At 40.2% G+C, this 25088-nt stretch overlaps 1 protein-coding gene across 1 annotated transcript in view; it reads right to left on the bottom strand.

Annotated features, from left to right (window-relative positions):
• The window catches only part of LOC136437850 (PH domain leucine-rich repeat-containing protein phosphatase 2-like), a 44787-nt gene that overhangs the window by 5445 nt on the left and 14254 nt on the right, over window positions 1–25088 (bottom strand). Inside the window, exons 2-14 of the mRNA XM_066432378.1 lie at window positions 20196–20386; window positions 19562–19684; window positions 17238–17413; window positions 16386–16532; window positions 15961–16097; window positions 13440–13533; window positions 12941–13149; window positions 12384–12444; window positions 9310–9405; window positions 7227–7385; window positions 3793–3990; window positions 2314–2476; window positions 45–265 (exon numbers count right to left, since the gene is read on the bottom strand). Coding sequence (XP_066288475.1) covers window positions 45–265; window positions 2314–2476; window positions 3793–3990; window positions 7227–7385; window positions 9310–9405; window positions 12384–12444; window positions 12941–13149; window positions 13440–13533; window positions 15961–16097; window positions 16386–16532; window positions 17238–17413; window positions 19562–19684; window positions 20196–20386 — 1975 coding nt within the window. The remainder of the gene's footprint in view (window positions 1–44; window positions 266–2313; window positions 2477–3792; window positions 3991–7226; window positions 7386–9309; window positions 9406–12383; window positions 12445–12940; window positions 13150–13439; window positions 13534–15960; window positions 16098–16385; window positions 16533–17237; window positions 17414–19561; window positions 19685–20195; window positions 20387–25088) is intronic.

Below are 25088 nucleotides of genomic sequence, written 5' to 3'. Positions count from 1 at the left end.
CAAAATGAAAGTACATGTAACACAGAAATACAGGAGTTTCTCACTTGTTTCTCTGTCCGTACGTCTGTGCACAGCCGTATCTCCATAGCGTGGAGTCCTGTCCGTCTGGTCCGGCCCCCAGCAGAGCCAGGTCGGAGGAGCCGTTGACCAGAGTCTCTGCCTTGCTGAACTGTTGTGTCTCCCCCAGGTCCAGCTCGCTCAGCTGGGACAGCAGGTCTCCCGACAGGCTGCCCTCACGGAGCTCGTTACAGCCCACATCAAGCACCTGGGGGTGGGGGGCATTAAGCCATGATTCACCGTTCATTGTGCATGTCAAAAAGAATTAGATGTATCTTTTAATAAAGAGACCTTTCAAAAAGAAGACAGCTCATTACAGCCTATTTTTGTACCTTAATGATCACCTGGGTGACATAGGGGACAACAGTGTTTCAAAGTGGTTACTGATGCAGCTTCTAAACCAGGAGATTGAATATGTGAATCCAAGCTTAGCATAGTCACATTCAACGTTCGATTTTGATGTTGTAGAATTTTCAAGCATGTTGTGACAGAACCAACCGCCAACAAGAATCTAAGACAACGCTTTTAGAAAAAGAAAGCTGAATACATGCAAGACTATGCCACAAATGCCATCAGTTTGCCAATGTGCAATGGTCGTACAGGAAAACTAGAAAGGGTGGAACACTAGGCCATTGTTTATTGCACTTGTTAAATAAAGTAGATAAAGTAAATAAAATGAATGTTGAGATAGTGACCCCAAAACTCAGCATCTTTCATTTCCACTAAATTCCAGAGTTCCATGATCACATTCCACCATATTTCCACAGTGTACCATGAGGGAAATAAGTTCTCCTTTGTTCACTCCCGTGTGACACACCAGCATGGACCCAAAGTGCTACCCTTCCATATATTACTTCTACAAATGGGTAATCTAAATGAAGAGTGGACTCCAGCTGGGAAAAATCAGGTCAAATAGCCTGAGACTGATCACCTGTCCGGTGTGAGTGTCAGTGAGGAATTAGTCAATACTCTCATCTTGTATTGGCAAGAACTCTCTCAATCTGAACTGAAACTGTATCTACGGGAAGTGTCAATATTGACTAACTAATTGACACATCATCAAGTTAGGCAGATGCACATACTATGTAGGGCTACTGAGCATCCATTCTTTAAATGAGAAAATGTATCAAAGAAAAATCAGAAACAGAATCCACACCACATTGTGTTGGCAAGAACTCTCTAAATCTCAACTAAAACTGTATCCATAGGATGTGTCACTATAGACTAACGAAATGACACATCATCAAGTTAGGCAGATGCACATACTATGTAGGGCTACTGAGCATCCATTCTTTTAATGAGAAAATGGGTAAAAGAAAAAAAATCAGAAACAGAATCCACACCACATCGTATTGGCAAGAACTCTCTCAATCTCAACTGAAACTGTATCTATAGGATGTGTCAATATCGACTAACTAATTGAAACATCATCAAGTTAGGCAGATGCACATACTATGCAGGGCTACTGAGCATCCATTCTTTAAATGAGAAAATGTATCAAAGAAAAATCAAAAACAGAATCCACACCACATTGTATTGGCAAGAACTCTCTCAATCTCAACTGAAACTGTACCAATGGAATGTGTCCATATCGACTACCTAATTGAAACATCATCAAGTTAGGCAGATGCACTTAATACGTACATGTACATGTAGCTTTCCATACATACATACATGTAGGGTTTCTTTCAATGAGAAAATTGATCAAAGAAGAGGAATAATAATGATGAAAGATCATAGAGATCAAAGAAAAATCCAAACAGAAGACACACATCAATTCAGCAAGTTCCATGTGGATCCTATGCATCGTACGTATCATTATGAGGCATGTCTGCAATGTACATGTACTTATGTACATGGAGCTTGAAGTCCTGTCCAGCAAAATCGCAAAGCACTTTAATATCATTTTTTATTCCATTGTTTTGCTGTACACTATATAAATCAGAATCTATCTTTTTAGAAAAAAGCCATTGTATAGTTCTTGGTGGCAAATGTTTTAGATGTTGGCACATCGGCAACAACATCCGTAGTGTGTTTTTTGGCACACTTTTTTAGACAGATTAGCCAAAGAGGCTCGGTGGGTGTCACTCCACCACTAGGGAATGTCCCACTTTCCCAAGGGCAGAACGTTGGGGCATGGTGAACATCGAACCTCGGACAGACAGGTTCCGAGTCCACATCAACGCCATTTCAAAAAGTCATTAGCAACCGCTATACTAAGCTTCACAGTAAATGGAGGGAGTCTAACTTCCTTACCTTGAGTAGTTTGGCCTGTGAGAAGTCTGGCAGGCTCGTCAGGTGGTTGGAGTGTGCCCGCAGCACCTGCAGCTTGGGCAGCTGTGTGATGGTGGCAGGCAGCTGCGTCAGGTGGTTCCCAGACAGGTTAATGTCCTCCAGCTGCTCCAGACGCACAAAGAACCTAAAATAGAAAACGTTATTGATCATAATAACTTTATTGCTGGACAATTGTATTTGATACAACAAATGAAAAGTTGTACAACAATCCTGGAAACTACATGTACACTACAAAAGACTACAGGTACAAACGTATGTAATAAAGGATGGAACAATATACTTTAGTCCATGTACATGTACATTGGGAAGTAAAATGGTATGTTTCACAATATCAATTACAAGAACATGCTATCTTTTAAATTATGGTAGTGTTACATTATAACTTGCATGTCTCTTTCATATTCCTACTTGCAACTTGTACTGGCAATTATAATAAGCTCCACAAATTAGATTTGTGTACTAAACTTTCAAGGACCATTATCTTGCTGGAATGTCCATGACATTTTCCAAAACCCCAATATCTTCCCAAATTTGATGTGACCAGTATTTCTTAATCATTAAAACTTGTAAATGGCACTGGTAGATTCACAACTGTAATAGCGGTCATCTTTGTATTACAGCCACCTGGCCATTGTGGTCACATTAAGTTACCATATTAAGTTCATAGATCATTCTGTATTTGAATCTGTATAGCCAGTATAATTTCTCTTCAGTGCAACACACTGACTTTGCAGGCACGCAGAGCAGCAGCAGCTGGTTACATAATACACTGAACGACCTGTCACACCTAACCTATGAACACCTCGCTACATATGCCAAAAATAATTACTCAAGCATCCACTGTCTTGCTGTCTGAAACGTCTGACTGTTTCAAAATTTTATCCAGTTGCTTGAGTAATTATTTTTGGCGTATCTTACTACCTGGATGTCTAACTTTCATCAACCTAGCTACATGTTTAATACACAAGCGGCATAGCTGAAAAATGGTACAAATTTGTCTAAAAGCACCAACTTTGGCACACACATACTTTAATGTTTTAAATATAGATTTGGAGGCATCTCAAACTCTACCCAGAATCAACTTTATGGCATTTTTTGGCCATTTCTAGACAAAAAATTATATTTTAAGCTCCTGTGTTCTGGTATTGATACAAAATGACCTGACATTTGGTAAAGGGATGGGTATGACTAATGGACAATAAGCTACAAGTTACTGTAATTCACTTTATCTTCATGGTAGCAAAATTTCACAGTGTAAGGAAAAATGGACATCTTCACTGAACTTAAACTTCACGGTGGCAGCAAGTGATTTACAGAACTGATGTGTGAAGGAATCATAAATGATAAGTTTTTTCACGGTGATGATAAGTTCACGGTACAGAGGTAACCGTGAAAACAGTGAACATAAAGTTACAGTGAAAGAAACAAGAATTACAGTACCTTGCTGGGATGGTCTTGATGAGGTTGTAGGCCATGTGCAGCACCTTGAGCCGTGGGTACCCTGCGATGACGAGTAGAGACTGCTCCACCAGGTAGTTGGAGGACAGGTACAGCTCCTCCACGTTCTTCAGCTTCTCCGAGGGGCCGAGCTGCGGCAGGGTCACCAGCCGGTTACAGGACAGGTTCAGCACCCGCAACCTGCAAGTGGGAAGTCACGGTTAACCTTTAGCATTCTGAAGTAGCCGTTTGGCACCCCATTCTCTGTTAGTTACAGAGTTAGGCAGCAGGGAGAAGGTTAAGTTGGTATCTCAATGGACTGCTGCACGATGTCACCCTTTTTAATGCGTATTCCAGCATATTCCGGTAAATAGTGGACAGTTTTCTTCTAACATCAGATTTTGTCTTGACAGTACCAGACATAGTCAAATCTGTCAGTAGTGACCTGACTCAAGGGGCTTGTAGAAGATGGTCACGGTAAACAGGTGGCCCCTATAGATAGGAGTCTTAATATTTGGGTCCGTGGAAACAATAATCTAAGTGGCCAAGTGGTATGATCTGACCAACAAAAAAAATTTTCTCCCAGAAATTTTGTGTGCGACCAGGCCAGAATATCAAAGATTGTGCCTTTTGGCATAGTGTATTACTGTACAGATATGACGAACGCTTTCAGTCCATCTTACCACTTTACGTTCTTAAGAAGCTAATAACACAGATATCCCATTAGTTGAAGTAGGTCAGCGCTATATTTCCTTCCTATATATCACGGTGGCACAGCTGATCAGGAAACCTAAATGCACAATGTGATGCTTTCCTGTCTAAGATAATAAATGGGGACTAATCCATAGGATTTATGCCTGCTGCTCAAACATGCATGTAATTTTGTGGCTCCAATTTCCAAACCCTGCGTCACACAGCAGGAAGAAAGCTTGGCAGCCGAGTCTGCGAGATCTTGCGGACATTTTTGACAACAATACTGTCAATGTCCTCTTGATCAAGAAGTAATTTTTAGGGATTGGTCAATGTTCAAATGTCACCGAGCCCATCCAATACAAAAAGGAAAATTTTCAGGCCCAAAATATGCTTGACACTCTGGCGATTTTTTTAATTTTGAAAACCTGCTGGTGATGTATAAATTTGGCGGAAGCTTGTTGATAGTTGGAACACCTGCTTAACAACAGAAAGCTCGAATGATAAAAGAAAAAAACGTCAACCAAAAAGGGGGATTATCAATAGCAGACATTTATCTTACTAATTATGGCCGCAGCAATTTGAAATGTTGTATGTAAAATTTTTAGTTTAAGTTTAGGCAGGATGTTTTTCCTCGCATTCAGATGGCTTCCAGTCTCGCATTCAGATGGCTTCCAGTCTCTGGAATAATCATGTTCACAAAGTTGAGGAGGTAACGGGGTTTGCAAAGATTCTGTTAAAAAGCTGAAAGTCTCTTCAAATGCAACTGTAAATGAGATTTCTTTATGATCGAAGATTTCCGTTACAGAATTCTGATTTGTAAAGGGTTTGTATCATGACACCAGTAAAAAAACTATACATGATGCATAATACCTCAAAACCCCTTATACAGCCTGAATATTACTGTATGTCATAGCTTTTTTCAGTACAACATATTCTTAATCAAGATTTCCTAACCTTTGGGAAAATTTTCAAAGGAAAGGTACATTTACAAACAGGGGTGCTGAAATCCCCCTTACACAGCCTCAACGTGCCAAGGCTGTGGCTCAGGAGGGATCAGGAGGATACCATTTGTCAGGAGACAGTGATGGGGAGGGCTGAGAAATGGGCGCATCACCTCAGATGGTGATCTACGACACTGTCTGATTTTATCTCTCTTCCATTAAATTTTAAGCACAAGCTATGCATATATCGCCTACATGCCAACCAAAATCATCATCAGTTGCACATTTGCAAAGGTCAGGGTGTTTTGTATTGTAACAGGTTTGCTTTTGGTGACAGGATTGTGTTGGGATGACTGTATGTCATTTCTGGATGATCAGTAGGGTCTGTCCAAGGTAACAAATCAAGAAAGGTACCAACGTTGAGGATAGCTGCAGATAAACATACATTATGCAATAATTTTTACCACGTACATGTACAATCTCAAATAATCAACCATACACTTTGTAACTGCACTGGAAGTTTACATGAATTTGTACACAAACACAGCAATTGTTTGTTTAAAAGTTAAAACTTACATACATTCTCATGCACACTAAAAATGAAATACGTTTGAGAACAAGTGTCCTAGAAACATGGATATCATTGTAAAGCATGTGTTAAACAATGATATGAGGACCTCAAAAGCATCTAATTGTAAGACTAGAGGAAGACCTACATGTACTTCCAAACAGTTTTCTCACACAAATTCCACTGCACTAAATGCCTTGTGTTCCAACAAATAGTCGTAATTTACCACTTTATACATTGTACATCTATATGATCACTGGTCACATTGATTGATGAGCAGATTAAGAATAGCTTTCATTTTATGAGCCCAAAGCACAGCAAAGGATTAACATCACCAATGGTTGAACTCTTTCTATATCTGTAAGAGCCGAAATCTTAGGGTATAAACTGAAAATAACCAACTCCTGTAAATGTAGTTCCTGACAGAACAGGAAATGATGATATATGAACATATCCATGAAGTCCGAAAGATTACTATCTCCTAAAAGGTTCTGCAGGGCACTTTTCATATTACCTGGCTATGTAGAGCCACTTAATGCTGTGCAGCATGTATGTAATATACATGTACGTCCTCACAGTGATTGATAGCTGTACTGTCAGATTATAGGATAGGAGAGGATCTGCGAATATTCAAGCGGAGAGAATCTTGGGACGATTCCAAGTGGGGCGGGCGGGGATAAGAGTGACGGAAGCCGGGGGCAACGGCCCCGCTCAGGAACTAACGAGTTTCTGTTAAAACAGCGGGCTGTTAATGGGGCATAAAATTACATCCTCTCTCTATGGGTTCATGATGGCGGCGTTTACCAGCATTTGATGGGCGATTCGTCAGCGTTGGGAATAAACGGGGAGGGGGGCAAGGATGCCATAAGGCAATATATTGCTATTAGAGACAAGCAATATAAAGAACTACACATAGCTGCAAGGGAAAAGGTAGACCCATAGTCTTTTTGAGGCCTTAGGGGCAGTGGTTGTCATCCATTGTGTCTAGAACACGGTATTAGAAGGCGGAGACCACCTGTCTCCTTTCACTGACTTTTACCTACCCAACCAAAGACAGGTACCCATTTTACACCTGGGGTACAAAGTCATGTAAAGTGCCTTTCCCAAGGACACAACGTCTAGCCAGGACTGTCGGGATTAGAACCTGTGACCTCTCGGTATCGTGTTCACTAGCCTAGCCACTCAGCTGTTCGATGCCACTAACGGTTGGGGTAGCAGTGATGTGACCAACCCACCTGTGTGCTCTCATGAGTAGTGCGGCGGGGAGGTGGGTGAGTCTGTTATGTTGGAGGTCCAGTTCCTTCAGCAGGCAGTTGTCCACCCGGTCGGGCAGGGCGGACAGCCGGTTGTGGCCTACTCTCAGTCTGGTCAGCTTCGGTACGTGCCAGAATATCCTGTGGGAAGACGATAAAAGGTAAAGGTAGTCTCATACAGTACCCTTTTCGAGGCCGTAGGGGCATTGGATTGTTATCCACTGTGTCTAGGGCACGGTATTGGAAGGTGGAGCCCAACCCTCTCCTTCCACTGCCTTTTACCTCCCCAAACATTGTCAGGTGCCCATTTTTACACATAGCTGGAGTGAGGAAAGTCATGTTAAGTGCACAACATTGGTGACATATCACTGGATTTGAACCTAGGACCTCTGGGTTCTGGTCCAAACACTTTAACTGTTATACCAACAAGATACCAAAATGATGAAAAACAATCTTTATGTGAAACTCCCTTTTGTTTGTTTACATAACAGGTAAAATTCATATGAAGAAGTGGATGTGACACAATCAACAAGCCCCTTTCTGCCCGCATCCTTCACTGACTCATTAGTATTCTGATCAGTAAGTCCGGCTCTATATAAAGACCATGTTGCCAAGCCTGCAGGCAGCATTACATTAGGACATTATACATCAGGCCAAACCAAACACATTCCCTGTTTCAAGTTTCTGTTATGAAAAAAATTGTGACCAGGGCATACTGCTGGAAAATACATGTATCATTGTGTCCAAATTTTGGAGTGTATATAAACAGCTGTGTGCGTCAAAGTCTTGGAATCATGAATGTTTGTTAAAATTTCAAAATAATTAAAACTGTCGTCAGCATGAGCGTGCGTAATTACTGTGAAAATATTACGGTCTTATGTAATGTGATGTTATCACTGTGCTATTGCTTAATGAAATTACTTTTGACATTTAACCAGTGAGGCATTCAATCATGTAATTTACATGTGCCTCACTGAGAAATAAGAGGGATGAATGATGGTTTGAGGAAAAAGTAAAACAAACAATCTCCAAATACCACAGAGCAGCAGAGATTGTTACCATGATATATGAAGGACAAAACATTTGGCATACAAAAATTCATGTTGACATCTAATCTAGATGGAAGGAAGGGTAGAATATCTATTTGGAAATATACTACATTGTAATTCATAACAGCAATACATTCAATATGCCTTCCTTCGAGGCAAGAGGCTGAAAAGAGACAGGCATATACACAGGATTCCTCTCAAAAAGCTGTTGAGTTAACATACTGACTTAAGATGTGCAAACATCTTGGAGTTCGATACAGTCCAGTAGTTATCTGATTTGGGTTCTACACAAGCCGGGCGTTATCTGGCTTCATTTGTACTGACAGTAAGAGGCGAGTTTTGGTGCACTATGGACAGACATTTACATGTATGTATGACCATGGCCTTAGGTGTACAGACTTTTAAGCACATGCATAAAAAGCTAGTTTGCAAGTCCCCAGCATTTTCGACTTTCAAAAGAAAAACTTTTCTCAGTCTTCATCATGGGAAGATCTTTAGAGTTAGATGATACCAATTCATTTCCTTCATTCTTTGACACTTTTTTACATCAGCAAAAGGATAGTGAAAACAGGGGATTGAGAGAAAAACATGAATCTGTCTATATTTTCTTCCTGAAACTGTGTAAACCAAGGTACACACTTTTCCCTTATACTCTTCTTCATGTTGATATAATTCCACATTAATTTTCAAATCTGATAACCAACGTGTTGTAAAGCGGCGATGGTAGAGATAAATTTGTAGACTTCTGTTACAGTTACTGTTACATTATTAGTGATACACGATAGTGATCACCGCTCTCAGATCCTTTTATATAATTTTGAATTCTATACATCTTAAAGCTTTTAAAGTATTTTTAGTCAGTAATATTGAACTGTCCAAGTAATGTAATATACTTCTAGTTTTGTGAGTGTCAGAGCAATTCAGGGCCAATCCCAAGGCCCTACTAATCTGTACAACTGCACGAACTGAATAAAAAGCATTATTATTATACAGACTCAAGATAAAGTAGAAGTTACCTGGGTGGAAGGCAGTTGAGTTTGTTCCTGCTGGCGTCGATAAGCTTCAGTCCTTTCAGGTCGCACAGGGACTCTGGCAGTTTCTCAAAGGCGTTGCTGCAGAAAGAGAGAGATAAATGGATGCAGGGAGGATCAATAACTCAGCAGACTGAGGAGGCAGGCTGGGGGCTGGGGATCTTTAAGCGTTACTTCCGTGGGAGTGAAAATAGGACAAAGGTTTACCTATCAACAGCTTCCTTACATTAACTACACATTAAGCTGGTGTGTTACGAAAAAAGGGTGGTTATATTGGCTATATAGATACAGTTGCAGATACAGTCAAGTTGTGTAAAACACACTAAAAGTAGACTGGTCATGGTTCAGGATTTTTTCGCTGTAAAACAGACAGTCTTAATTTTCTCAAAATTGGCCTGAACTACATGTACAATGTACATGTAGCTACAAAATTAAGCTTTCATCATGCTTTCTGCAACAGACAGGTCTAAATCATCTGCGAAAAAAGTGCCCCAAAAAGTGGAAAAAAATGCCCCAAAAGTGGAAATTTTGGATAGGTTTCAGTAAAAATTTCATCACCAAATGCTGGCTAAAAGAAAGTGTTGCAGAAACCCAAAGCAGATACAAAATGCAGAACTTGAAGTGGCCCAGAAGTCTGAGTGGGGATTACGGACCATGGCAAGGTCACTCTGATCGATAACCCTTCTTTCAGGGAGTGTCAGGCAATAATCAATCACACCGCTTTCTTCTACCCGACTTCTACTAAAACCTCCACATTCACATCTACAGTGTAGACAGATGTTGAGAAGGTAGTGAAATGGAAAAGCTTTCACAGGTATCAAAAGGCCACAACAATAAATCTCTCTGGGTCAGGGACATTTCAAAGTGAAGATCAAGTGAGATGAAAACCGACGGGTAGTAGGAAAATTTGCATCTGAGGTAGAGCTGTGTACCGGTACAGTGTACCGATACAGTACCGGGTACAATCAATTAGGTACAGGTCCAAAATACCTGACCCTGCTGTATCGGTACTGGACCTGACTCAGGGGATGGCCACTTTGACAGATAAAATTACTAGGAAATTATTGTGGCAGTGCTATAAAACCACTCTAAAGCACAGAAAACACATTTGCATGGCTGGAGTCAAATTTTCATCGGTGTTTTCATAAAAATAATACCTAGCACAATCAAATATTATGTTTTTACCAGTTCAAACATGCTTTTGTCCTTATTGAAAATCTAACATTTTCCGAACAAGTAGTTTAGGTACAGGTTCAGGTCTGGACCTGTACCTTAACCCGTGTACCTGTACCTGTACCTAAAATTTGTTTAGGTACACAGCTCTAATTTGAGGCGGACTATATTCACTCACTGACTCACTTTGCATACAAAAGCACAGACTTTCCTCTCAGACTCTGATTTAGTGTTGATAAAATCCCAGCATCGTTTTAAACCCAAGAAACAATGCATTGAATTGTCATGGCTTAACCAAAGAACAGACTTTCCCCTTAGTCTCTGATGATTTGATGTTGATAACATCCCAGTATCCTTTTAAGCCAAGAAACAACACACTGAATTTGCGTGGCTTGACCATAGAAAATGGGGTGGTTGAAAAATTTTTTTCAAAGCTCTCAAAACATCAAAGGTGTCGTCCCATGTTGTGTAATCTAAACTGCCCGAGTTGGGGCGAATCATATTATCAGTCTGTCTCCCCTTTAAGGATTTTCGGGCAGTAATTACATCTGAACTTGACAGCTCGCCTTGGGGGCCTGACAGCTAGGAAGGAATATCAATGATCATGAACTTGAATGCAATATTGGAAACAAGAGTCAACACAATATTGGCTCAAAGAAATTGCTTTGAAATTCTTTCTCTTACAATCAAAAAACAATTTGTGTTTCTGTCCCCCAATATGAGGTGGAGTGGGACAAAATTGAAAAAAAATGCTTTCCAAGAGAATTCTTCATTTCAAAAGAAAACTATTACTTTACTGACAGGCAATGTGGGAAACAAACAATAAAAACAAATTGAGTTCACCAAAATTACATTTGTATTTCATATGCAGTACTGCAATAAATAGGCATGAAGAATTGTTATGAATTTCTTCAGAACTGTAATATATGTATATCATGATTGCCATTAAATGTTGAAACACCATTGTTGCATGTACTGTATATTTGTTTTTATTTCCGATACCTTCCTATGTTCAAGATTGATCCACAGAGTAATGCATCTGAAGGCATCCATTGATCTTAATGACGGACTAATTCACCCGATTAGCTATCGGTAAAATGCTCATCACTCATCCTGGCTTCCTATCACTTCCCATTGTGCGAAAGATATGCATATTAATTCCAGCTACAAACCATGTCCTTACATCCATTATAGTGGCGACAGGGGAAGGACAGATTCATATCAAGCACTTAGCTGTAGACAGGCAGTCAGGCTATGGTAATAAATGCCAGAGAGAACGTCCTTGCCTGTCGTAATGATCTTCTGAAATGGTGTACTGTATTCCTTAAAGGACATGTGAATTACACTGTCAATAATTCATGACCCTGCCGAGGGGATCGTGTTGGAAGATCATTAATTGTTCCAAAAGAAAATACGATTTCCCGGACCAGATAAGTGCCACTTTCCTGTTAAATTTTTGAGATCAGCCAATATTTGTAGAGCAGAAGTGAGAGGAGTTGCAGGGCATGTTCCACCAGAATCAAAACTAAGTAAAGTTTAACATCAACTCTAATAATTCTGCCATGTACGTTATGACTGACAAAGTTTTTAAAAAAAAGTGAATTTAAAGAGATCTACTAATGCAGCATCAGCAATCCCCAGGGGATGCACACCTCAGATATCCAGGCATTTGAGACATTCTTGAGGAGGCTTCGATGACACATCTTTTTTAATGTGGCGGTCTAAGGGTACCAGGCAGAATTATGTGAGTTATGACATTAGAAAAGTATCCAATGGTGTCAAATTAGTCAGTAATAAAAAGGAGCTTATAAATAATGTTTGACACAAAGGATATAAGACTTGTTATCAAGGCAAGGAAAGGCAACAGAAAGTGGTGTTATACCCACCATGACACATCGATAGTCACCAAGTTGTGGGGAGGGGGGGTGATCTCTATTGTGGACAGCTCTGTCAAAAGAGAGTGCAAAGTGGTGATAGTCATTACTTATCAATAATCATTAATAAAAGACGGGAAAACTGTGCAAAAAACAACCATTAACCAACACAAGTTTGAAAGTAACCCATCGCTGATACATATGACATGCAAGCACAACTTTTCTTGATCCATTGTTAGCATATTGTGAAATTATGCACAATACACAAGATTAAAGCTTCTAAAGAATTAGAAGTACATTTCCAAAATATTGATCTTTTGATTTCTTGGCATTGTTTTCGATGCTGTAGAACCCAAGTGTACGGCTATGCCTGTAGTTTACTTACATACTTACAAAGTAGCTAAATAAGTTGAGGTAGAAACATCTAGTTTCCAGCTGTGTAACTCATTGATACAGTTGCTTGACTTAAACATTAGCTAAATTACTTATAAAATGTCTTACACATGTAGGTAGATAAGAGATGGTGTAAAAAATGAACATCATGCTTCACCATCAGGTGTGTAACTCACTGTTATGGCTGGCATTCAGCACCTCCAGTCTCTCCCCCGACACCTGAAGGCTGCTCATGCCGTTGCCCTGGCAACACAGGTGCGTCAGCTGCTTCAGGACGCGGACATCCAGCTCGGCCACGCTGTTGTAGCTCATGTCCAGGTGGGTCAGGCTGTCCAGGGCCAGAAACGTCACGTTTTCCACAGAGGTCAGTTCTAACCTGTTAGACCTGTGGGCGGACAACAAAAGATATGTTCACAAAGTGTTGAATATAGTGTATACACTAAGCAATGAAAGGTCAGAACACAGCCTTTCATCATACAGGTGGTACAGACTCCCAGGTGCCTTCGACCCACCGATGTCAATCATTGTCCAAGTGTTTAAAGTGAGTATTGGTAAAAAATGACAGTGCACTTTTTTGTACCCCCTTTGAGTCAATATTTTGGAATAGAAAAATCCTGGGCAAAAAAACACTCTCAAACAGACAGGTATACGGAAACAGGGGTCAAAAATGCCAACCTCAGGTCCAGTCTCCTGATGTGAGTCAGTCTGCTCATCAGTTCCACAGGCAGCTTCTGTAGTCTGTTCCCAGTTAGCACCACATTCTCTATTCCTGTTAGACAAAATACATTTCTCATTAATGGTTTTCCTGCTGAGCTCAAACTAACGAGCAACAGTGAGAATTCCGACCCTGAAACCACCACATTAAAAAAACAGATATTATTGAGGTATTTTCAAGAATGTCTTGAACTTTGGATATCTGAAGTATTCACACCTCCAGGATTGCTTATGCTGCATTAGTCAATTTCTGTTTTCTAAATTCACCGTTTTGTTTTTAAATGTGACAGACTCGGGGTACCCTGCGGAATTATAAGAGTTTCTTGTTTCAGTAACTGATACGGTCAAGGCAAAATGATAATAGATGACGCTACAGCAGGAATTGGTAAAAATATTCTTAAGGCCATATCCTCTAACTTTACAATCAACTTGTTCCTGCTTGTACAGTAAGTTTTGTATGCCATCAGTCCTGTCAAAACACCTATTCTAATTTTTCATAGTTCAAAGTTTCGTTGAAGATTTCAAATTTCCAGTGGCATTCCGAATTGCAAGTGCCAGGTAAATCAAGTGTACGTTTGTCTCTGATTGCGAACATTTTCCTTCCCTTTTGACCAATCTATGCCTGACGGGGATCTGACATAAGCACCGGAGGAGTAGTTTGGACACAAGCCAAACCGATCCACCCAATTCTTCTGCACTGTCACATGAAGGAGAGACGGATAAGACACATTTCTCCTAAGCTCTTGTTAAGGATTAGCCATGATCCATTTCATCGCTAGATCATATATCACAGGCACAACCTTCACCTTAGTTGGGCTATCAGTCATATAAATGGAGAGCAACAAGTTCTGTATGGTACGCCCACATTAATCTAGTTCCTTAGCTCTCTGACATTTAAAAGTAAAAGTCAGCAAGAGGACATGATGAATGCAAAACACTGAGATGAAAACTTAAATCTGACTACATCCACCCTCTTTGGACTTGTGTGAACCCATGTAAAGACTTTCCCCTCAGACTTTTGTTTTTGATGTTGTATTTGAGTTCAGCATTATAGTTTTAAATCCGAAAACCAAGGAATTGAATTGCTGCGGCCATACACAGAAGGTTGTTGTGTCAAATGTCGACCACAGGAAGTTGGAACAGAAATGTTGAAAACAGGAAGTGTACAGCCAGTTTCAAGGTCTGTATTCAAACAGATATTCCAGTGGTCTCTACTTCCTACATGTGACATTGTCCATTGGAAGGTTACCCAGATTAACCAGGTAGTCACCTTTATGGCCTTGTTCCTCTCTTACATGGAGAAGCACTTTCACTATAATTCAAATGTGAAGGGGACATGGGGAAAGTCTGTTGTGTTAAATAAATGTCATTTGTCTCAGGGGGACACACACAAAAAAATCACTGAGGTCCCTGGATTGTTGACAATATTTTTGAAAATCTAAGTCACCTTAAAGTCTAATATCCTGGTATTCTGCTAAATGGACAATGCAGTTATCTATATGTCAACTGAAACAGAATCTAACTTCTATATCACGCTACATTTATCTCTGACATAACTTTTACAGTAAACCACTAATGAGATATTTAGTATCTCAACAATCCTACTTCCTTTACATGATATCATGCATATCACGTACCCCTATAGTTCTTTCTTCTTCCTCCTTTCATAGGTTATCTATAATATCAGTAACTGATTACAAGAATAGCTCCTCGAAGCTTGCAAAAAATGGGGCTTTTCGTGCTCAAATGTTATCTTGCCAAAACAGCACAACCTCAGTGCACGACACTGCACATTTGTGTATAGACTTCTGCTTTAAAACATTTGCTACAAAGGAAAACATGGTAGAAGTGTTATTAGCGGAAGGGTGCCCTGACTCCTCTGTTTGAGGAAACTGGTGTTTCCTGCGGCCAACTAAATAACAGTCTTTCCTGCAAACAGGAATACAGCTTATGGGAGGGGTTAAAAGATATTACCCTTCTCCCTGCTGAGATAGCATTTCTGTCAAAAAAATTGGGATGGATTGTGATGCCTTACTGGCAAGAGGGAGAAGGTGCAATGACAGAGTAACACAGTCAGAGGTCATGGTCTAGTGCAAAGAAAATCTTTAAAAAATATAGCTGCCACAAAAATTAAGACAGGAATAAACATCTAGGCTCGAAATACATTTTGGGAGGAACTGATGCAAAAAGGCGCACAGAAAAAAATTGGGTGCAGAGCACAAAATAGAGTTACAGTAGAAAGTCAGCAAAACCTTACTACAAGCCTTTTTGCCCCTCTTGAATCTTGACACTCTACGACAGGTTTTTTTATGCAGCAAACAACTCACTACTGCTAACTTCAAAATTTCAACAAGACTGATAAAACAAAGCAGAACCCTACAGTACATCCAAGAACAAGTCTCCATTCAAACATGACTTCAGAAAAACACTGAAATTTAAAGGGGCCAAAATCAGTTGAACTTGAATAGACAAGCTGCAGTACCTTTCATCTCTGCCAGGACTTCTGGAACCTCGGTGAACCTGTTGAAGGCGATGCCAAGTAGAGTCAGATGCTGCAGCTGCTGCAGCTCATTGGGCAGACTTGTCAGGTGGTTACATTCGGCATGCAACACCTGGAGGCTGTGGGAAGAAATGTCAGGTGGTTACATTTGGCATGCAACACCTGGAGGCTGTGGGAACAAACGTCAGGTCTCTACATCTGGCATGCAACACCTGAAATGGTGATGGGCTAGTGTTGGGCTTAGCTTGCCCGGTGAGCAACTTGGCTTCAAAAAGTATTTGAAACTACATTGTTGAGGTTGAAGTTCACACCTTTTGAAACATTATTCAACTATCTTCTGTTCCCATTTATCCAAAAGGTGATAGAGACGTTAAACAGGTGGTCGAAGACTTCAACGTGACACCTACCTCTCCAGGTTGGCTATGCATGGAGGCAGCTCCTCTATTCTGTTGCTGGCTACATTTAGTTCCGTCAGGGTGGCGATGTCACACAGGCACGACGGGAACAGGCCCAGTGAGTTATCAGCAACATTAAGACTCCTCAACTGCTGAAATCTGCAGGGGAATACTTCACCGTTACAATCTTTATCACAATCATGCCTTCCAATCAGTCCGCTTACGAGCAGTTATCAGGTTTGATTTCCCATAAACTTTCCAATTCACTACCTGCAAGGGGTGATTTACACGAAACGTAATAACTTCACCTGAGGGAAATTGAAATGTCAACATTAACTGTGTTAATACCATCTGGGAACATCGCAATCTTATTTTACAACAGTAAGATGTTGATATAACCTTGATTTCCTTTCCAGAGAAATTCTCTTTAAACTATTACTGATAGTTTCAATCTTAGAGGTAACTGGTAATGAGCATTATACAGAAAAAAACATCATCATTGAAAAATCCAAACTGACACTATGTCTTTATTTTCAGACAGTAATTTTCCATGATGTGACATCGGTATCATTTTTATTAGTTAAATTACAGTACGTTTTTGAGAGAAAAGAGTACCAGAAAAACAATGTGGGCTTGTAGCTCATGTAGTCAATCAGTTATACTTTGATTGCTACTGTTTCATGCTAAAAGTAAAAAAAGGTTATCTGAAATAGCAGACACTTTCTCTTCTCCTTTATGTTGGTTTGTTGGCATGTGGTAAGGGATGTTAAATCTGAAATCTTGTAAAATCTAAATTCTTGATGGAAGAGCGTATTTCTTGAAATCATGTGTAAATATTGTTCGACTACAACCATGACCCCTGACCTTGTGAGGTCGTCCAGGTAGCCCTGTTGTTCTGTTGGCACGTGGTGAGGTCGCTCCCCCAGGTAGTTATGGCGCAGGTTGAGGCAGGTGAGGTCGGTGTGCGAGAACAGACAGTCGGGCACTAGCTCCAGGCTGCAGCTGGACAGGTCCAGCGTACATGGCTGCTGCGACGCAACCTGCATCAACAAACAAAACATGTATAAACAGTCACATAATGTACGCTAATGTCCATTATGTCATTCCTATAGTCCGGGATAACGGTCGATACGGGCGTTCCAGACCGGGTGCTAACTTTGGCTATCGCACAGGCTCCTACTTTTATCACATGGGCTTCTTCAGAATCATGAGAACCCACTACGAGTGCGCCAGCTGAGCCGCTGTCGAAAATTTGAATACCGGGTTTGGACGTTGGAATTGCTGTTGCTACAATTTTTCCACCATACTCCACAGTGTAAATATACAAATGTAGGTTCACTGTGTTTGAGAATTCCCTTCACTCCTTTCAACACAACTGGTGCAATGGAGGGTTTTTTTTTGCATTCAGGATGTCATGGGTTTAAACTCTGGATGAGTCACACCAAAGACTGAAAAAAAGATACATACTGCTTTCTCTGCTTAGCACTTATGAGAGAGAGCATGGGAATGTGATGAACCACTACCAATGGACTAACCCCTACTGTAGAGGCCCTGTGTTGCCCAAGGGCTATAGAAACGGAGATGCCCTATACACAGGAGTGCATGATTACAGTATCCTGTCCTCAGGTCATGTAACGAACCTAATTCCCGCCATTACTCTCCTCTCCATTCACGAGGGGATTACCAAAGGATGCTCCAGTTTGGTAAATCTCCCGCTGATTACCTCATTAGCCTGACAGGTATTATGCATAGAACAACAAAGGGGCTACCTAACCTATTTCTGGATGTAGAAGCAAAAGCTTGAAACAAATTTCATTTCAATTCCTATTTGCAAAATTGTAGGCTGCCCAGATTTTAACAAAGCAATTTTGGTAAAATTGCCACAAATGGTTCAAGACCTAATCATAAAGAAATAATTGGATTTTGTACGGTAGATGATGGGCAGCATGTCTTCATGCAAGTGCTATTTTCATGGATGATATCTCATCCACAAATAGATGTACAGTGAATTCAAAGTACAGTGTTGTTTATTGTCTGGACGAATAGGATCTGAATCTGTACAGCCGGTATAACTGTCCTTCAGCATAACACACCAGCTTCACAGGCATATGGCATGGCAGCAGCTGGTTATAATACACTCAACGACTTGTTACGCCTCAATTTGTACATCTACCTGCAAGCTTTGTTTAAAGCTACCTAGTGAGGACACCCCTACTGTACTTGGCGGCAACGAAGATATGATGATTTAGGAGAATGGCTTTGGTACTGTTATCTTTTTCATCCCTTCCCATTACAAAAACAGAACAGCAACTTTCAACAGCCCTCCATAATTGTTAACACAGGCACTAGTGAATGATTTACCACGAACCCCTGTGGCCAAAATCACACACACAGCACCAAACCCCCTTTTACCCTGTCCACCACAATCCTGCAATCTATACATTACCAGCCGACCTGTTCATGTATTTCATCCAGCGACCTCAAACCCCATGTATCCACTTCTGGGTATTCAGACAGCCAGATAGAGAGGAGGTGCCTACCACTGACCTTTCGTTTAATGTCAGGGCTTCTGATCAACCCACGCAGAAGCTATATTGAAAACTCTGCATGATATTGGGCTCAAATCCAACTAGGGGCAGAGACTGTTTAAAATCAATAAGACCCAAGGAAAGGGGCAAGGCATAGGATCAGAGGTTGCAGGCTTTCAGTGTGGGTTACATTTACTATTCCTTAAAATGATAATAATCCAATGGAATATCTCATACATACTCGAATGTCCTTCGTTTGCAAAACTGTAAGAAGCTCACGACACCTTAGCTCACTTACAGCTTGATGATACATGTACATGTATTTTCTATCAATAGTCTATTCTCAAGCATCCACCTCCACAGCAAGAACAAAGAAGTCAATGTACTTTTATTACACAGCATTGGAAACAGCATTGATTAACATAATCATTTATCATATTTACATTTAAGTGCAAAGTTGCTGGAATAGGAAATTGTTCCAAAGTACATGTATATCTGAGGTGTGAGGTCAATTTTCCTTACCAAAACTGATCAAACAAATGCTAAGAACAAGAAGAACAACTATCATCAGATAAAATAATGCATGATTGTCACTTTCCCCTATAAGGAGATATTCCAGGTAAATATATAGTAGCTTACTTTTAATACAGAAGAACATACCTTTGAAGCTAGTCTTAGCCATTTCATGCTTTCCAGCCACGACTCAAATTGCACATAGTAGGTCTGCCCCCCACAGCTGAAGGCCAGGGAGTGGTCGTGCTTCTTGGACTTGTGCTCCTCGACCTGGAGAAAGTGTAACATGCTGTAAATGTCAAGTTTGGGGCACATACTGAAAATGCATTTATTTTCACTGTGGTTTTATGTTCACAGTTTTCATGGTGACCTCTACATCCCAAACTTAAAACGACAACAAAAAGTTTTGTTCTATCATCTGCCGGCCTACCCCCTTGTCTAAATTAATGCTACATGTACGGACTATACATTGTACAGTACGTACATGTGTTGGACCATGGAGGCGTCTGTTCTGTCCGTCTGTAGCACCCTTGCAAAGTTTTACATTCATAACCTTACAAAAATATCTAGGTGCACCCGCAGTCAACAATCAGGTGCACAGCCCCAATCTTGGGCGCACAAAAGTGCATATTATACACCCAGCATTTTGAACCCTTGAACTGTTGTATTAGGCTATGAGGTGGTTTACCAATCATTTCCTATAAAGCAAACAAAACTGGTAGGTTACACCATTAGGTGATTCACCATTTATTTCTTACAGAACAAATAAAACAGAACTGACCTTCCCATTGGTCAGTTGAAAGACGTGCGGCTTGTCGCTGCAGTCGGTGGACGGGTAGACCAGCAGCCTGGTTCCACATAGCACCACCAGGCGCGGGCTCCACTTGTGGCTGGCCAGCTTACGCCCGCTCTTGACGTTGTAGACGCCGGACAGGACCACCCTCTCCAAACCATCTTCCACTCTTGGTCTCCCTGTTAGATAAGGAAAAAGAAAGAAGAAGCGTTATTACAGGTTTTTAGACAATGGCGGTTCGATATCTTGTGACCACTCGAAACAATGTCGATGCCACAATGTCCAACCTTCAACATTTTGCTTCCCTATATGGGATACAAAGCAATCACTGAAATGAGTGCAACCGTAAAGTGTATAGTAACCGTAAGCCTACCATCTGAAATTTTGCAAAGTGTAGCCAGGAACCCCATGCAGAACCTCTTAGTGTGGGAAAAACTGAATTCAGGGTTAATCTATTCCCGAATCAGATTAATGCTACCTGATCATCAGATCTATATACTATACACACTGTGTACCATGTTTTTTAAGGTGATCCATGTAGAGCTCGAGAAAAGGCAGGACAACAAATCCTCTAAATCCTGACTTAACAAGTCTGATCAGGCATTTTGATACCAGTAAGTCACCTTTTAGCCTTGTTAGATTAGCCTTTGTATGTACGTAATCCCTTATACTATATATAAGTTATAGCAATAGCACTATTCTTCTAAACTTCACTCCCATATTCAAACCTTCTTTAATTTGTAAACTATGTACATATGTTGTACCCACAGTGTATGAGACATGAATGCTTTGTTCAAATCACAACATTCTTTCCCTACTGTATCATACATGCATGAAACTACAGATCACATGGATTGAAATGATGATCATGGGATAACACTGTTACCAGTGAATTTATCCCCCCCCACAAAAAATATGAATGAAACCTCTTTCAATATAGTCCAATCTGCATACACAGTATCTCTGGAAATCTGTAACTTGAGATCCATGTTACAAGAAGTGGTTCATGGGCCATAAATCAAGTCTACCACCAGGACATGTAGGAATGTCACACATGACAAGTGTTCCATGACCTTGTGGGATGTAACAACCCATTGATTGACTGTTCCTGTTTACACAGGGGGTTAATCAGACAGCTCAATTTTACAATTCTATTGTCTGGAGACCTACAATCCCAAATGTACAGTCATGCATAAACTACTGTAAACATTGAAACGTTCCTAGAGGTTTTAATTTGTGTTTTTTGTGGTGATCTCTCCGACATGATATCATGCCACCGTGAATATGTGTTTCCAATGTATCATTACTGTACTAAGTACTGAGTTGTTTCAACTGTGTACTTGACATACCTCCTTTTCCCTTCTTCCACAAAATTACGTCAATCCAAAAATACATGGATTTTACAGTATTCCATTAGTACACAGGACTACAAGGAAACATGTTTTTTGTACTGATTATTATGAAGGCTGGGACACTATTGTGCATTATTACCAAGGTTGTTCCCACTGCAAACTTAAAACATTAACCGCAAAATGACAGCAGCTATAATACACGTAAAAATGCTGAATCATTGTAACTGATGTACTGTCAGCCTTCTGCCAACAAACTGGGTCACAACAGATACTTATCAGGAATATTTTCCTACTCTGTATCATATGAAAATAAACAGGCCCTCTGGGAAACACCAGGCCAGAGTCTTCCTGTCTGTTCTTGGACTGGAATGGGTTTCATAGCCATTACCAGTATTTTTAAATCACTCAGCTGGCCTCTAAAATACTGTAATATTTTGTGGTTATCTAAAAAGAATTACAAAAAGAACTTCAGAATGAAATTCAGTGAAGAAAAACGAAAAATATCATCAAATTTCACAATGTATTTAATATCTAATATCATGTTTAAAATTTGAAATTCTATCCAATTTCCCTAAAACTCCTCAGGTCACCCAGCACCAAGCTCACTGACAATACAAACTATATGTAGTTATGGTACATTATATTCAATTTCTTGTAGCTCGTCTGTTCATTTATTCAGTTGCAGTGGTGAATCCACCCCCTATCAATTTTTGGCACACTGGCAAGCAGCACTACTGTGGATTCAAGTCTTGAATGTGTTCTTCCTACCATGAAAATGTAGGAAGGCTTGGTCAAGTGTGCAAACAGACTTACATGTAGAGCCGTAAAGCCGGCAGCAGGCCATAGGAACACCATGGGCAACATGATGGGCAGGTTGGTGTTAACACTTTCAATGTTGTTTTGAACTAAATTATCAATGTAATCATCACTGATGTGTAATCAATGTATCACGGATAACCAAATTATAAACAACATTAAAAAACACAAACTCCTGACTTAAGGTGATTACTTAATCGTTATGATGCAATAACTGCATATTGAACTGTGACAAAAACATATCGCAGTCCCTAAGCAATTGAAAAATGGCGCTGCACCACTGTTATGATCTCTGCACTAATATTTGTCAATTTTCAAAAGTAGGTAATGTTTATTAGATCTATAAAAAAATGGCTTGTTTTTGTTTTGTTTGGGAGCCCAAGTTGTTGATTTTCATTTTCAAATCTGTCGTAAAAATACATTTTTATCAATTTTTTCATTTTTACAAATGCCATCAAGTTCAGTATTTTGGGGTGAAACTTTTGTCCATCCCAAGAAGCAAATTTCCGTCCCAGGACGGAGGGACGGGTCTTGGATACAGCCCTGGTACATACAATACTTGTACGACTGCAACCCAAAATCCTGACAAACATGCTATGATATTGAATTTGCCCCAACACCATTCTTGGCACACAGGCAATCTCCTGAAGCAATCCATCCATGGCAGGGTGGGACCCTGAAGGAATAACAGGATATGTGTGGGGAATGGGAACTACAGCTGGAAGGAAATAAGGTTACAAAATGCAATAGCATTTTCACAGGATTGGAAATACTACTTCTTTCTCATCTAGACTACAGTATTGCAGGTACTAATGTCTGCAACATCATAAAATATGCCAGGATTAGACTGTAAAAAAAGACATTCTGTGTGGAATAGACTTATGTTTGTACCAAGATATGTATAGGCAATGTACGTCGATGAAGGTTTCACATCCAGGTAGACCATAATACAGGCACAAAATAAATCAAGCGACAGGAAAAATTCTCTCTCACAACTTGATGAATTCTCTTCAGCTTGATCTATTTTGTGTTACATAAGGCCAACATGAACTGAAACACTTGCCCAGGGCAATTAGATGTCTAGAAAATCATTGGTTAAAACACAAGTACAAAACATGGCAAACTAAGCCTTTGGTGAAAAGATACAAGGGTGTTTGTTACCCTTATTATGTAACTTTGGACTCTGTTCCGGCTCATTTCCCACCACACCCAGCACAAGGAACATGTATCAATAATGAATGTCAGACTCTGCAGACTTCACACACTGGTAGATAACAGGGATTGATAACAGGTAAGTAACTAAAACCCTCCAGCTGTGACTGGCAAACAGAGCATTTATCTTCGTTAAGATTGATCAACTCAGCATCTTATAACGGGCTGTCCATTAAAACATTCTCCTTCTGAGGTACAGTATATTCATTGGTACTTAATTTCGCAGTAGGGGGAAAGGAAGGTGTACGTTGTTTTAAGTTCATGTCGTTGGTGGGCTAAAAACATTACTGACAGAAATTGTAAAAAGAAATCTTTCAATCTCCCTTTATCATTCAAATCTCTTACAGAACAAGAATGAAACTGAACTCAAGAGTCAAATATATGTATGACCAGGACTTATTAAATATCAAAGGTAAAACTAATTATAACATGGCTACTTGCACTACACTGTACAGTGTACTGTTGTACTAAATTAAAACTGACCCATGTTAAAAAGTACATAGCAAATATGTCAAGCACCCCCTCTTTAGCATTAAAAGTGGTGACAGATGGAACATTCCACTTCCTGGATTGTACTGTCTACATGTACACAATATATATGCGGAATCTACTGTCTGTTTTCAACTCAAGTTATACAGAGGGCCTATAATCCAGCTTTGGTCTCTTATCAATCTGACTTTACCCTCCCTTGCCCAATTTCAAATTCGCATTCACTGAGGTAAAATCCTTCCCACCATTTTCAGTGTAAAGGGGCGGTGCCCATCTCTGTTTCTGTAGCCCGTGGGCCACACAGGGAAGGGGGGCTAATCTACTGGTACCGTACTGATGTGTGTTAAACTCCATATTCTCATAGTATACTCGTACAGAGGTGACCGTGAAAACAGTGAACATAAAGTTACAGTGAAAGAAACAAGAATTACAGTATTTCTTTCTCATAAGTGGTAACAGAGCAATTTTTAGGTCTTTGGTATGACCCAGCCAAGGTTTGAACTCCCGACCCTCCAAATGCTAGGCCAACACTGTGTGCCCTCGGCCATGGCACCGGCCATAAGTTCACTGAACCCAGCAGTAAAACCACCAACCATTCTGTTTGCATCTTTCCCTACAAAGGAATGCCTGACACAGCATGTGTTGTCCTACCTGGGGCAAACATCACGCCCAAGTTGCAAAGGAACTAACAACATACCGGATTACACATGTAGTGTTGGCCATGAACTCTGACAAGGACAGAACAAATTGGACCTCTTTGTTCGCTTGTCTACATGTTCTTGAACAGGAGGCAAGTATGACGTAGCTTTGAGGAAAGGCACTTGGAACAGCGAGTTTTCAGACAGTGAGACTATAGCAATGCTATACAAGTTACTATGTATATCAAGCTTAAGTGTTTACTACTACGTGTATACTGACTAAAAGTACAAGATTGCGACACATACTTTGGAAGAAAGCGAAAACACCTGTAAATGTATGACATTGTATATTGTACAGAAAAATTGTGTTCGTC

The sequence above is a fragment of the Branchiostoma lanceolatum genome, chromosome 7, assembly GCF_035083965.1.
Source record: "Branchiostoma lanceolatum isolate klBraLanc5 chromosome 7, klBraLanc5.hap2, whole genome shotgun sequence".
Lineage (NCBI taxonomy): Eukaryota > Metazoa > Chordata > Leptocardii > Amphioxiformes > Branchiostomatidae > Branchiostoma > Branchiostoma lanceolatum.
The sequence above is the reverse complement of the archived record's forward strand: the minus strand, read 5'-3'. Positions and strand labels throughout refer to the sequence as shown.